Below are 15,253 nucleotides of genomic sequence, written 5' to 3'. Positions count from 1 at the left end.
AGGGAAAGGGAGAAGACCTTTCACTTAATACCATACAGCACTGAGACAAGGCCCCCCTGGAAAATCAAGTTAGCACCAGGGAAGGGAGCATCTTCATTTCAGAGGAGGCGCTGGTATTTCTGTTGCTGGGTGTGGTGGGTAAATGGGGAGGAGCAATCTCACATTGGGAAGGGATGCTAAACAAGAATTGTAGGGGGAAACCTGAGGGGGGAAGGACCCAGTTCTGTGGTTCTGGGTAGACACTTTGAGTAGGTTTCTACCCAACCCTCGGTGAACCATGGCGAGGACTACACACCATGATGACCTGAGACACCAGCCTTACAGGGAGCATAGCATCCCCCAAGGGCCACACCAGAAGGACTCAAGGTGAAAGCCTAACTGAACAAACTGGGCCCGACCTCAAAACTACCTGTGCCCTTGGACTTAGGACTGAAATACTATGATGGGAGAGGAAGCAAAGGATGCCAACACCAGGATTGTGGAAATGGCGATTGTTAGACCCCTGGCTTAGTGGGCGTCTAATGTACGGGAACCTAGAACCACCATATAGTTAGTATCTCAATTCTCCCTTTGCATGAATATGACAGGTATTAATCTGATGGGCAAGGATCTGCCCTTGAAAGGAATGTTACAGGAACATTTTCCCTAGCACCAACCCCCATGTTCAATGCAAATAGAGCTCAATCACTTAAGAAGTCAATCTGTACAGTCCTGCATTTTAACCAATTACCGTATATACTTGAGTCTAAGCTGGCCCAAATATCAGTCGAACCACCTAATTTTACCACAAAAACTGCATTAAAAATGTGCTGAAAAACTCAGCTTATACACAAGTATATGCGGTACTTCCTACTAAACCCTGTAAACATAAGCATTGCCTGTGAGTCCTATGTGATCCCAGGAGAGAACTCTAAAGTCCTGTGGGGTGCACAATTTGATGCCAGACTTGGTAAACAGGTTGGAAAGAGGAGGCATGTCTATCCCTGCACCTTGTAGGAATCGGTGTTGGGCTAATGCTGCTGCAGGTGGCTCTTCTTCCTCATGATGTTAGAGGAGGCCAGATGCCCCCACCATGCCACTTGTACACTGGCAATGACTCCCCCCAGTTGTCTTGGCATAAAAACCAAAGTCCTTACAGTGGCCTGCACGGTCCCAGATGATCTGTTCCCAACCATCTCTCTGAGTGTATTTCTTAGTATTACGCTCCCGACCTGCTAGGAGGCATGGTCTTGCCCTGGAGCCTTTCTGTTGACTTTTCCTTCTGCCCAGTTGACTCTTCCCCGAGAAATCCTTTGTTTCATTCAATAACATTAGTTCTTTCACTCCTTCATCCATTAATTTGGATTTTAAACATGATATATTATGATATGTCAGGAGACCTGGTGGTGCAGCAATTCACACTTAGCTGCTAATCCAAAGGTTGGCGGTTCAAACCCTGCAGCCATTCCGTGGAAGAAATATGTGGCAGTCAATTTCTGTAAAGATTACAGCCTTGAAAACCCTATGGATAAGGTAGTTCTACTATATCCTATAGGGTTGCTCTGAGGTTTTTTGTTTTTAACTGTTTATTGGGACCTGAATGATAGCTTACAGAGTAAATTGGTTCCCCAGTCAATAATTCATACCCATTTTGTGTTGTGAAGATCACTATAAGTTGGAATCGACGGAACAGCAATACAGTTTTCATTTTTATGGTATGTTGGGCACTGCAGAATCGGTCAGATTATCTTTATTTTCAAGAGGAAGAAAGACTCAAATAGGCAGAGCACTGTGCTGAAGAGCTTGTGGTGGTGGAGGACGCTGGCTTAAGATTGACTCGTGTGCTCTTTTCCCTTCTTTTTATTTGTTTATTTAATTGGGAGTTACTACATAATCATATCACTCCATAGTTCAGTCACATCAAGCAGTATAGGACAGTCACTACCACAATCCGTTTCCAGACATTCTTTTCCTCCCTGGACTCCTTGACATGGTCTCCCCCCGCCTTTCTCTTTTTAATCATTTTATTAGGAGCTCCTACAACTCTCATCACAATCCATACACACATCAATTGTGTCAAGCACATTTGTTCATTCATTGCCCTCATCATCCTCAAAACATTTGCTCTCCACCTAAGCCCCTGACATCAGCTCATTTTCTCCCCTCCCTCCCTGCTCCTCTCCCTCCTGAGCCCCTGAGAATTTATAAATTATTATTTTGTCATATCTTGCCCACTCATGTGCTTTGATACAATTGACAAAGGGCCCGGGTGGTCTGTTTTGGTCTGTACCTGTCGTTTCTTCCCAAGACTGTCTTATACATCTGTGATCACACTCCATATACAACACCATTTGCATCTACTGGTGAATCTACATGTAAATCTACGGTTACAACACCGTTTACATTTATGCACTACAGAAGTGCTGATGTGTTGCTCATACGGGCACATCTTTGCTGCTCTACCCTCAAAGGTGCTCCCGCCTTCCCTAATCCAGGAGGAAGATGGTCTCCCTGCCCCGCACCCCCACCCCCAAATTTTAAAAAGACCATGCTCACTGGATCTGGAGAAGGAAGGTCATTTATTTCATTTACAAGGTGACTCTGACTCACGACTCTGTCTCGTTCCATACTGAGGGCAGTAGAGGTCCATTCAGCTCCACTCCCATCACCCTCCCCCAGCCCCAAATCAAGGCAATTCAGAAATAGCTTTCTTGGCTGGAGGACCCGTTGGTTTCTCCTGTTCTCTCGTTTTCTCCTCAAACATCAGGATCCTGGTGGAGACGGGAAGAGACACAGGGATCAGGAACATTCCTCTCAAGAGAATATTCTTAGCCGGTGGAGAGGCCAGGCTTCCCAGCAGTACAACACAGAACAAAACCAAGACAAACTATTGCCATCAAGTCGATACGGACTCCTCATTAAAACGATGTCCTAGTCGATAAATCTTGATGGGAGGACGCAGTTTCATCCTTCTTTCTCTGGAAAGTCTAGGAGAGGGTGGGAGTTGGGAGGATGAGAGGGAACGGGAGCAGGGATGGGAGTGCTGGGAGCTGTGAGAATCAGAATCATGGATGGGTATGGGTGGGGCCTTGGAAAGGTCTCAGGATGGGAGAAATGGATGGCAAGGAATGTGTAGAAGCTGAGCCTGGAGATAGGAATGCAGGTACGCCTGGGAGAGACTGGAACTGGACCCTCGCCTTTTTAGGAGTGCAGATCTCTTGCCCAACATCATTCTGATGAAGTCAGCGTAGCTGAATGTTTCTCCAGAGCCGCTGGACACATCCTGGATTAATTTCTTTAGCTCCAGATGGGTCTTGGGGGCCCCAAGTTTCTCCAGCATTCGCTTCAGGGACATAATATCTGATGACAAAATGAGGGAGGGCAAAAAGTGGGGCACTCCGCTTTTCTCTCACGTCCCCAACTCCCTGTCCCCACGCCCCCTCCTCCTCCTCTGATAGGGAGAGAACCTAGAACCTAGACTTCTTCCTTCCTGGGTCTGCACAGTCCCGCTACCACCCTTTGCTTACCGATGTCTCCATTTCCGTTGAGGTCAAACTCCATGTATTTCTCTGGTGGGAGAATGAGCAAGCAAGATGATCACTGGCTGGCAGGTCACAGGCAGTAGACAGGGGCTGGGCCGGGATTGAGAAGGGGGTTGCCCAGAGCACTGGGTAGGGAGAAGATGTGGAAAAGGGAGGCAGAACAGATAGGGAAGTGGGGGTGGGGTGGGAACGGAAAGCCTTGTTAAGCGGCAGAATGAACGCTGCAGAACAAGCAGAGAGATTGCCCCTTGAGGGGCCATAAGAGGCAGCCTTCCCACCAAAAAGTCCATGTTTTCCCTTGGTGTCTGTCTTACCTGCTCCTTTTGTGGCAATCCTACTTCCTCCCCCCCTTCCCTTCCTACCCACCTCCCCCAACTCACGCTTGAAGACTTCTAGTTTGGAGGGAAGATCCCCATCACTGCTGTATTTAGGATCATCCAGGAATTGCTATGGAGCCAGAGAGAGAGAGAGAGAAGGGACCAGCATTGATCTCCTTCCTAGCCTAGGTCCCTCTTCCCTAGGTCTTACCAGCTTAGTTATGCCTTTTACCTTGTTGATTTCTTCCAGTCGTTCTTCCTGCTGGGCCTTCAGCTGTCCAAAAGCCTTTCCTCCTGAGGGGGCACAAAGAATCAGAGGCCATCATCTCACCCCCACTTCTCTCCTTATCCCTATCTCCCCAGCCTAGGGCTGTCTAGCTCTTTGCTCCAGTTTTATGCTCTGTCTTTCTTACCCTGTACATCTCTGGTCTGACTCATGGCTCTGCAGATGCTGGCAGGTATCAAGAGACAGACGGAGCCAGCCAGCTAGCCAGGTCTCTTCTGCTGGCTTGCTTCTCCCACTGACCTGCACCGAGGCCTCTCTCCCAAACTTCCCCTTTCCTCTATTTATTCCTCCTCTACCCCTCAGGCCTCACTTCCCCATCAGCTTCTGCTGACACTAGCACTCAGGAAGAAGGAGGCTGTGTGTGGAGCTGAAATGAGAAAGTGAAATTCTCCCAAACGTCTGTGGGCGCATGGAGGAAATCCATTTTGATGGGCCTGGTGGTGCTGGGGAAGAGGCAGTCAGCAAGGCCCCCAAACCGAACCCATTGCTGCCGGGCGGACTTTCACGCCTAAAAACTGCATGTGTTCCGGGCTAGAACTGTATCATAGACGTTCCTTGGCTGTGATGTTTAGAGAAGAAGACTGGTGGCACAGTAGAGTAAGCATGGGACTGCTAACTGAAAGATGGGTGGTTCAAACCCGTTATCCACCCCTCAGATGAGGCAGTCTGCATCCGTGGAGATGTACAGCCCCGGAAGCCCCAGGAGGGCAGTTCTGCTCTGGTCTATAGGATCACTCTGAGTTGGAACTGACTTGATAGCAATGGATTTAGTGGGATCCTGGGGGAGGCGGATCAGCATTCCTTTCTTTTGTTGTACCACCGGGTGGGTTAAAAAGTAGGCTAACAGCCCAGCACAAACCATTAATACTACCTCGGGGCAGCTCACCACACAGCTGGCCTGTCAGTGTGTGCTCTGGTGGATTGTGTGGTGCTAGAAGCTGTGTCATTGGTATTTCAAACGCCGGCACGTCTCCCACAGTGAGCAGGTTTCAGCGGAGTCTCTAGACGAACGACAGGCCTGGAAGAAGGAATACACTGTCCACGTCTGAAGAATTAGCCACCGAAGACACTGGGAACAAAACAGAAACACTGTCAGATACTGAAAACTGGGGCTGACCAGTCCCCACAACCGAATGGGTCCAAGGAATGGTTGTATAATTCAGGAGTAAATTAAAGAGACATCATAGGGAACCAGTGGAGAGGCCTGAGGGGCCGGCCCCAATCCCAACTACGTGGACACCTGCCCCTCCCCCAGAAGAGTTTATTTCAGAGGAGAGCACTGAAGCTGCAGCTCAGGGAGAGGGACATGTCTCATCAGAACACACGGGAGCAAATGAAGAGGGAGGAGGAGAGAGTGGAGCACATCCTGACCCACCAAGCCTTGAGGACGATATTCCTGCTCAGAGCAGCCAGTGCACAGAGAGGACCATATGGCCGGCCCCACTAGGAGACACGACAGCTCTCATTGACCCATAGCCCTACAGGGAACAACACAGGAGACACAGTGTGGGAATTGCACCTGATCTGACCCCACCACACCGAGGCAAAACACTAAGGGCGTGCAACAGAGCAAGGATATTCCCAGGGAATACCGAAACTAGACTTTGGGGCCGGGGCTTGGAATCCCATCAGACTCGACTGGAAAACACTCCTAAAGGCCAACAAACAGTCCTTGAACTCACTCCAAGCTTTTCTTTCTTGTTTTAATTTTGACATTGGCTTTTTGTTGTTGTTGTTGTTGTTTTGCTCTGTCTTGTATTTGTGCATGTTATTATCTCCACAGGTCAGTCTAAATAAGATAAGCTAGATGAACAATCTGGAGGAGAAACAATGGGACCTACGTTTTCGAGGGGGACATGGGAGAGGGGGAGGTGGGAGGTAAGGAAGTGATGTTAACACACCCAGGGACAAGGGAACAACAAGTGATCCAAATCGGTGGTGAGAAGGGTGTAAGAGGCCTGGTAGGGCTTGATCAAGGGTAATGTAACCAAGAGGAATTACTGAAACACAAATGAAGGCTGAGCATGATAGTGGGACAAGAGGAAAGTAAAAGAAAATAGAGGAAAGGACTAGGAGGCAAAGGACATTTATAGAGGTCTAAATACAGGATATACATATGTAAATATATTTATATATGAGAATAGGGAAATTGATCTATGGGCATATATTTATAGGTTTAGTATTAAGGTAACAGAAAGACATTGGGCCTCCACTCAAGTACTCCCTCAATGCAAGAATACTTTCTTCTATTAAATTGGCATTCTATGATGCTCACCTTCCTGACACAACTGCTGAAGACAAAGCGGGTGAATAAGCAAATGTAGTGAAGAAAGCTGATGGTGCCCAGATATAGAAAGATACAGCGTCTGGGGTCTTAAAGGCTTGAAGGTGAACAAGCATCCATCTAGCTCAGAAGCAACAAAGCCCACATGGAAGAAGCACATCAACCTGTGTGATCACAAGGTGTCGAAGGGATCAGGTATCAGGCAACATCAGAACAAAAAAATCATATCATTGTGAAGGAGGCAGGGGGAGTGCAGAGTGGAGACCCAAAGCCCATTTATAGGCCACTGGACATCCCCTTACAGAAGGGTCTCAGGGAAGAGACGAGCCAGTCAGGGTGCGATGTAGCAACGATGAAACATGCAACTTTCCTCTAGTTCTAAATGCTCCCCCCCTCCCCCAAATATCATGATCCCAATTCTATCTTGCAAGTCTGGCTAGACTAGAGAATGTACACTGGTACAGATAGGAACTGGAAACACAGGAAATCCAGGGAGGATGACTCCTTCAGGACCAGGGGTGACAGTGGTGATACTGGGAGGGTTGAGGGGGGGGGGTGGAAAGGGGGAACCAATTACAAGGATCTATATATAACCTCCTCCCTGGGGGATGGACAACAGAAAAGTGGTGAAGGGGGACTTTGGACAGGGCAAGACATGACAAAATGATAATTTATAAATTATCAAGGGTTCATGAGGGAGGGGGAGTGGGGAGGGAGGGGAAAAATTAGGAGCTGATGCCAGGGGCTTAGGTGGAGAGCGAATGTTTTGAGAATGATGAGGGCAGTGAATGTACAAATGTGCTTTACACAATTGATGGATGGATGGATTGTGATAAGAGTTGTATGAGCCCTTAATAAAATGATATAAACAAACAAATAAACAAAAGAAAGTTAAAGAAAATAGAGGAAAGAGCTAGGAGGCAAAGGGCATTTATAGAGGTCTAAATACAGGCATGTATATATGTAAATATATTTATATATGAGGATGGAGAAATAGATCTAGGTGCATATATTTATAGGTTTAGTTTTAAGGTAGCAGAAGGACATTGGGCCTCCACTCAAGTCCTCCCTCAATGCAAGTGTGGGGGGAGGTCAGACACTTACAGACATCCTCCCGAGACTCACTAGACTATATGGCAGGCCTCACTCCCTGCTCCTGGGGACAATAAACTATTCCTCCCTGAGGCCTGGACCAAGCGTTCTCACCCTACCAATAATGATCTCTATCAGCTGAGTCAGGAAACAGGCCAAACTGACTGTGACATCCAAAGTTAAGTTATCTGCCCATCTCATCACATGTATACCCCCAATTCCTCCTCTTCCTATTGCATGTATGTCCCTAGACCACCCCCTCTCATTACTGTATTACCTATAGCACAACCCCTCCCTGTGATGTATGTCCTCACCTGTAATTAGGGGGCTTGCACGTCCCCAGAGAATATAAAAAGCCTGGGCTAGCATTAAAGAGCTCGCTCTCTCCACGTGGACCATCATGGGGGGTGAGGTGAGCATGCTACCATGAATCATGACTGACTCCATTTATTTCAGTACCTCTATCTCTCATGCTCTCTATAACTTTACTATGATCTTTACTTATTATCGCCGTACAATTGCACCTACCGGACCCATAATGATGTGCTAGGGGCTGGCTTCCCCTGACATGTAAGAATACTTTGTTCTATTAAACTGATATTCCATGATGCTCATCTTCCTGACACGCTTGCTGAAGACACAGCGGGTGCATAAGCAAATGTGGTGAAGAAAGATGATAGTGCCCGGCTATCAAAAGATATAGCGTTCAGTGTCTTAAAGACTTGAAGGTATACAAATGGCCATCTAGCCAGAAGCAACAAAACCCACATGGAAGAAGCATACCAGCCTGTGTAATCATGAGGTGCTGAAGGGATCAGTTATCAGGCATCAGAGAACAAAAAATCATATCATTATGTGCTCACCTCCCTGATATGATCGCTGAAGACAAACGTGTGCAAAGCAAATGTGGTGAAGAAAGATGTTGGAGCCCGGCTATCAAAAGATATAGTGTCTGGAGTCTTAAAGGCTTGAAGGTGAACAAGCAGCCATCTAGCTCAGAAGCAACAAAGTCCACATGGAAGAACACACCAGTCTGTGCAATCACGAAGTGTCAAAGGGATGAGGTATCAGGCATCATCAGAACAAAATATCTTACCATAGTGAATGTGGAGAGTGTGGAGTGGGGTCCCAAAGCCCATCTGTAGGCAACTGAACATCCCCTTATGGAAGGTTCATGGGGAGGAGACGAGCCAGTCAGGGTGCAGTGTAGCAATGATGAAACATAATTTTCCTGTAGTTCCTAAATGCTTCCTCCCCACCCCACTATCATGATCCCAATTCTACCTTACAAATTTGGCTAGACCAGAGGATGTACACTGTTACAGATATGAACTGGAAACACTGAGAATCCAGGGCGGATGATCCCTTCAGGACCAGTGGTGGGAGTGGAGATACCGGGAGGGTGGAGGGAGGGTGGGGTGGAAAGGGGGATCCTATTAAAAGGATCTACATATAACCTCCCTGGGGGATGGACAACAGAAAAGTGGGTGAAGGGAGACGTTGGCTACTGTAAGATATAACAAAATAATAATAATTGATAAATTATCAAGGGTTCATGAAGGAGGGAGGGGAAAAATGAGGAGCTGATACCAAAGGCTCAAGCAGAAAGCAAATGTTTTGAGAATGATGATGGCAGCAAATGTACAAATGTGCTCAACACAGTGGATGGATGTGTGGATTCTGTTAAGAGTTGTCTGAGCCCCCAATAAAAATGATTAACTTTTAAAAATAAATAAATTAATAAAGGCACATCCGGCAAGATAAAGCATGCAAGGGACCACATTCGCCGTCATTATTTCAGGAGCCAGGTCTGCACAGAGAGTGAGAGAATATATTTCCAATAAAGTATACTCTAAGCCAATGATTCTCAATCATCCTAATGCCACAAGCCTTTAATACAGCTCCTCGTGTTGGGGTGACCCCCAACCATAAAATTATTTTCGTGGCTACTTCGTAACTGTAATTTTGCTACTGTGATGAATCATCATGTAACTATCTGATAGGCAGGATGTATTTTTATTGTTACAAATTGAACATAACTAAAGCATAGTGATTCATCACAAAACCAATGTGGGGTTATATATGGTGGAATATTTATTTCTAATGACAAATAAACAAAATTTTGTCTTGAAGCCTGGTGTGGCATGGTTAAAGGTCTTAATATAACAACAGTAAACTACATTGCTACATTTTGCGACAGTGGGCGTAAAACGCATATGTCAGTGGGAAGGCCGAGTTAGCTTCTTTCTCACCAGATCAGAAATTCTCAGGGAAATCTTTGCAAGACCACAGCTGAGATAATCTTTCACAAGTCTACCTCTGTATTTAGACTTGATAACCAACAAGCCGGAAAACCCTGTTTCACAAAGATATGTTGTTGGAAATGGAAGAAGAAGGCACAACACAGTCTCAGACAGAACAGGATGTGACTGCAAACACTTGATCCAGAATTTAGTAACTGGCATTGTAGAAAAATCAGTTCTCACTGCATCGCTGTTATTAAGTTCAATGAACTCCTCTTGTGCTGGTTCAGGAACATCTTAACTTTGACTGTGAATGGGCTGCTGGCAAGTGCAAATGGGGTGTCAGGGAGATTTGGAAAGTACAATGAAATTTCGTCTCCAAGCATATGCAAGTGTTCTTTCACAGAAATTATCATCGTAATCCTTTTGTCTGGTTCAATGTCCTCAAAGAAAGCAGATAAGGTAGGCAACATGTACATTTTATTTTCATCCAATTTTTTCCAAAGCTGAAATTTCGTTTGGAATGATCGGATCTTTTCAGACAAACCGAGACATGTTGCATTTGGTCCTTGAAGTGATAAATTTAACTGATTCAAGATGGCAAAGATGGCAACCAAGTAAGCTATTTTCTGCAGTTCACTTTTATCGCTGAAAAGTGCTTCAAACTGTGGTCTTGCTTTCTGATTAAAAAATGTTTTGAGTTCATCACGAAGCTCAAAACCACGTTTTAAAACTGTCCCTCCCCTACAACCATCTCACTTCAGTGTGAAATAGCAGAGCATTATTCGGTGCATCCAATTCATTGCACAGTTGTGAAAACAGTCAACTGTCTAAAGTGCTCGCCTTTACAAAACTGACAGAACTTATGACACTTTTCATTACTTCCCATAACTCTTGTGGCAGCGTCTTCATTGCTAATATGTCCCAATGAATCATACAGTGAGTTCCAATGACTACTGGTGACTCATTCAGTATCAAACATTGAAATCCAGATCGACATCCTAGCATAGCTGGAGCACCATCAGTGTAAACACCACAAACCCTTTTCCCAAGAGATCTTATGCTCTTTCAGAAATGAACCAACTGTGTCGAATACGTCACGTGCAGGAGTTGTCGTTTCAAGAGGTTTGCAAATAATAAACTCATCTTTAAAGTTGACATTATTAATATACCTCACGTAAACCAGTCACTGTGAGCAGTTTGCAGCATCTGTAGATTCATCAAGCTGGATGCTAAATATTGGAAGTGGAGCAGATTTAATTTCTTGGATTACCTGATCAAGAATATCAGCAGACATGTCATCTATTCTTCTGCAGACAATGTCATTAGATAAGGAAATTCTACTCAATTTCGTAACAAATTCATCTCTGATCATAAGAACAATGTCTTTGGCACTGGCAACAGTAAATCCTCAGCAGTGGTGTGAGGTTTCATAGCTCTGGCGATTCTGAGTGCCACCAAATATGAAGCTTCAATGGCTGCTACGTTTTGTTTGTGGTATTTGTCAGCATTGGCAAGTTTGGCTTTCTTGAGTCCATCAGCTTTGCTTCTAAAATAGTCGGCATCCTTGCTGGCAAAGCTTGGATGCTTGCTATCAAAATGGCATTTCAGTTTGTTCGGCTGATAGAACTTCACAATAAATAACACACTACGATTTCTCAATTCCTGCTGTAATTATTGAGGTAAAAACATACTGTAAAAAAATCCTCACTATTTTTTCTTTTCTTAATGTTCTTCTCTACATGATCCATTGTCATGGGATGGTTTGCTAATGAAAATAATATATAACAATAGCTTTAATATTACAAAAGATGATACATGGTATAGTTCAGTCAACACAGTTCATTAAAGTTTCCTATGATTTACCATTCTCTGTTTTTTTCTTTTTTTACATACCTGTTACTATCACAAGGGGGTATTATTCACATCAACCACAGCTGAATATAAAAAGACCGATCAGCATCCAGATTAAGTTTCCATGGTACAGATAAATATTTTTTTGCAGTAGTTGATGATTTTACAGTACATGATTTTACATTTACTCAGTAATTATAATTCATCAAATGTCATTTTACCTCCATGACTGCTCATTTCAACACAGTAGCTGCTTTCAACACAGTAGCTGCTTTCAACACAGCAGCAGCTTTCTACACTGTAGCTGCTCTCTAGACATATGTGGCTGGTCCGCATAAGTACATTATGGTGCCAACCCTGTCACATACATCTGTATTTGTACGGGGTGTATGTGATGGGGTTGGCGTGATGATGTCATCATGCTGGGTACTCATTTGTGGGCATATCTGCATGTGGGCGGACCTGCCTGAAGACGTGTCTTGGTTCCTAAAGTATGTGTTTTCTGATGGTCTTAGACGACCCCAGTGAACGGGTCGGCGACCCAAAAGGGGTCGTGACGCAGAGGTTGAGAACCGCTGTTCTAAGGACTTACAAGCATCCTTAATTACAGGTAACCACATACATAACAGAGTGGGCTGTACCCTAACCCTAAAGGTCCCTGATTACATTGGAGGAGTAGCCTAACACCAGTGCCAGGGGCAGGTAAGGGGAGTGGCTGTCTTCAGAGCCTAGAGAGCAGTAGCCCATGTGTGCTCCTATAGACAACGCTACACAGCAATCAACCATGTGCTTGTAAGAGGTAACTTTAAGGCAGCACTATTATGGGAAGATATCGTGGGGAACAATAGTAATTATGAAACTGTGATTGGGACTGTCTTCAACTCACAAGGGTGAAGGCCTCCCTTCACCCCAGAAACCCAGCCTGCCAGGCTTCTTAATAGATGAGAATCAAGGGTTCATCCGTACACGCTCTCTTCCCTTTCTCTGCTCCCCACAGAAAACCTCATGAAAAGAAGCAGAACATTGAGATCGTGCCAGAAGATTTTTAGGTCAGGTCAGAAGGCACTCAAAATATGACTGAGGAAGAGCTGCCTTCTCAAAGCAGAGTCGACCGTGGAGTGACACCTTCGGCACCTTCATGTGCTGATGGGGCGCGACTCAAAATGGGAAGAAACAGCTGCAAACCTCAATAATAACCGGAGCTTGGGATGCACAAAGTATGAATCTAGGAAAAATGGGAAGTCGTAAAAAATGAAACGGAATGCATAAAAACTGACCAACGAGATGCACTGATAATTGTTGCCAACTGGAAACAAAGACAAAAGAACAAGAGTTGGAAAATACAGTCTTGGTGACAGAAGCGAAACGCGATCACACGAGAGAGTTTTACAAGACCAGTGACATGTTCATCGCGAATACCTCTTTTCAACAACACTAAAGGTAATAGCCACACACATATACTTCTCCAGATGGAATACCTGGAAATCAGATTGATGACATCTGTGGGAAGAGATGATGGAAAAGCTCACTATTAGCCACTAAAACCACGCCAGGGGCCCACTGCAGAACAGACCACCGTTTGCTCATATGCAAGTTCAAGGTGAAGCAAAAGAAAAAGAAAACAAAGCCCAGGAGAGCCAGTATGTGACCTGGAGTGTATCCTCCCTACATTTTGAGAACCTCTCATGAATAGATTTGATGCACTGAACACCAATGACAGAAGACATGATAAGCTGTGGGATGATTTCAAGAACATCATACCCGAAGTAAGCAGAAGGTCACTAAAAAGACAGGACAGAAAGAAACAATCAGTGTGGATTTCGGAAGAGACTCTGAAACTTGAGTAGCTAAGGCACGTGGAAGAAATGAAGTCAAAGCGCGAAAGAGAACTTCAAAGGGAAGCTGGAGAAGATAAAGTAAACTATTACAATGAAACGTGCAAAGACCTAGGGGTAGAAAGCCAAAAAAGAAGGACATGCTTAACATTTCTTCAGTGGAAAGGATTCAAGATGAAAAAATTGAAGGCTTGAGTTGCCATATTGAAATATCCTATGGGCAAAATATTGAATGATGCAGTAAACATCCAAAGGCGATGGAAAGAATACATGGAGTCCCTGTACCGAAAAGAACAAGTCGACATCCAGCCTCTTCAAAAGGTGGCATAGGAGCAACAAACAATGGTGCTGGAAGGAGAACTTCAAGCAGCACTGAAACATTAGCCAAAACCAGGCTCCAGGAATTGATGGAAAACCAATCAAAAAGTTTCCACAAGCTGATGGAACACTGGAAGCACTTACTCATCTATGCCATACAATTTTGGAAAACAGCTGCTGGGCCAACTGACTGGAAGAGATCCATACTTGTGCCCATTGCAAAGAGAGACGACCCAACAGAATGCTCGCTAATATCACATGCACGTAACTCTTTTTTGCTGAAGAGCGTCAACAGCGGTTGCAGCAGTGCATTGACAGGGAGCTGCCAGAGGTTCGGGCCGGATGCAGAAGAGGACGTGAAACTGATGTCAGAAGGGTCTTGGTGCAAAGCCAAGGCTAACAGAAAAATATTGACTTGTGTTTTCTTGACTCTGCAAGGGCTGTCAACTGTGTGGACCATAGCAAACTATGGGTCGCCTTGAGAAGAATGGGCATCCCCAAACACTACATGATGCTCATGCAGGACCTGCAGCTGGATCAAGAGGCAGTCGTGCAAACAAAGCAAGGGTGTGCTTCATGCTTTAAACTCAGAAAGGATGCGCATCCGGGCTGCACACCATCCTGGATGCTGAGCAAATCACCAGAGAAGCTGGTGTATCTGAAGAAGAACGTGACCTCAGGATTGGAGGAAGGCTGATTGACAGTCTGTGATATGAAGATGACACACCCTCCGGAGTTGGAGGTGAACGTGGGCAGACTAGAAGCGCTCACAGATGAAGATCAAGGATTGCAGGCGTCAGTGTGGATTACAACTCCGTGGAAAGAGGAATAAGAGCCTCACAAGTGGATCGGTAGGGAACATCATGACCAATGGAGACCAGACGGAAGGTGTCAAGGATTTTGGTCTTGCTCGTACCCACAGTCAATGCTCGTGGAAGCAGCAGTCAAGAGAGCGAGTGACACGCGGCGCGGGGTAAATCTGCTGCAGAAGACCTCTGGAGAGTAGTGAAAAGCCAGGATGTTATTTTGGAGACGAAGCAAGCTCGAGCCGAGATGTGGTTTGTCACTTCCTCATCTGCATGTGAAAGTTGGACCCTGCATAAGGAAGATGGAAGAAGAATTGATTTGTCTGAATCGCGGTGCTGGTTAAGAATATTGAAAGTACCACGGACTGTCAAAAGAACAAACAAATCTGCCTTGGGCCGAGGATGACTAGAATGCTCCTTAGGGGCAAGAGTGGAGAGACTTCATCTCCTGTACCTTGGGCACGTCAGGAAAGACCAGTCTCGGAAGAAGGTAAAGCAGCAGGGCAGCGCGAAAGAGGAAGGTCCTCTACGTGATGGATCGACACAGCGGCTGCGTCGATGGGCTCCAACAGGACAGCATCTGGAGACATGGCACACGACTGGGTGGGGTCTGTTGTACACAGGGGCTGCTAAGAGTTGGAGCTGACTTGGTGTCACCTAGCAACACCGGTAGAAACCCAAACCCACTGCCGTGAAG

At 45.5% G+C, this 15,253-nt stretch overlaps 1 protein-coding gene across 1 annotated transcript; it reads right to left on the bottom strand.

Annotated features, from left to right (window-relative positions):
• Positions 1-2,787: 2,787 nt before the first annotated feature.
• AIF1 (allograft inflammatory factor 1) lies at positions 2,788-4,127 on the bottom strand. Its single transcript, XM_075554157.1, has 4 exons — positions 4,071-4,127; positions 3,902-3,968; positions 3,507-3,548; positions 2,788-3,339 (listed from the first exon to the last, which is right to left on the bottom strand). The coding sequence occupies exons 3-4, from the start codon at positions 3,538-3,540 to the stop codon at positions 3,080-3,082; spliced, it is 294 nt and encodes a 97-aa protein (XP_075410272.1). The 5' UTR covers positions 3,541-3,548; positions 3,902-3,968; positions 4,071-4,127; the 3' UTR covers positions 2,788-3,079.
• Between the last annotated feature and the right edge of the window lie 11,126 nt (positions 4,128-15,253).

Source organism: Tenrec ecaudatus, chromosome 7, assembly GCF_050624435.1.
Source record: "Tenrec ecaudatus isolate mTenEca1 chromosome 7, mTenEca1.hap1, whole genome shotgun sequence".
In the NCBI taxonomy this organism is placed as follows: Eukaryota; Metazoa; Chordata; class Mammalia; order Afrosoricida; family Tenrecidae; genus Tenrec; species Tenrec ecaudatus.
This window is presented reverse-complemented; position numbering and strand designations above follow the sequence as displayed.

Coding starts and splice junctions, on each gene's coding strand:
- AIF1 (XM_075554157.1), bottom strand. CDS start 3,540: ATGGAGTTTGACCTCAACGGAAATGGAGACATCG. Junction 3,340..3,506: donor CAACGGAAATGGAGACATCG/GTAAGCAAAGGG, acceptor TTTTGTCATCAG/ATATTATGTCCCTGAAGCGA.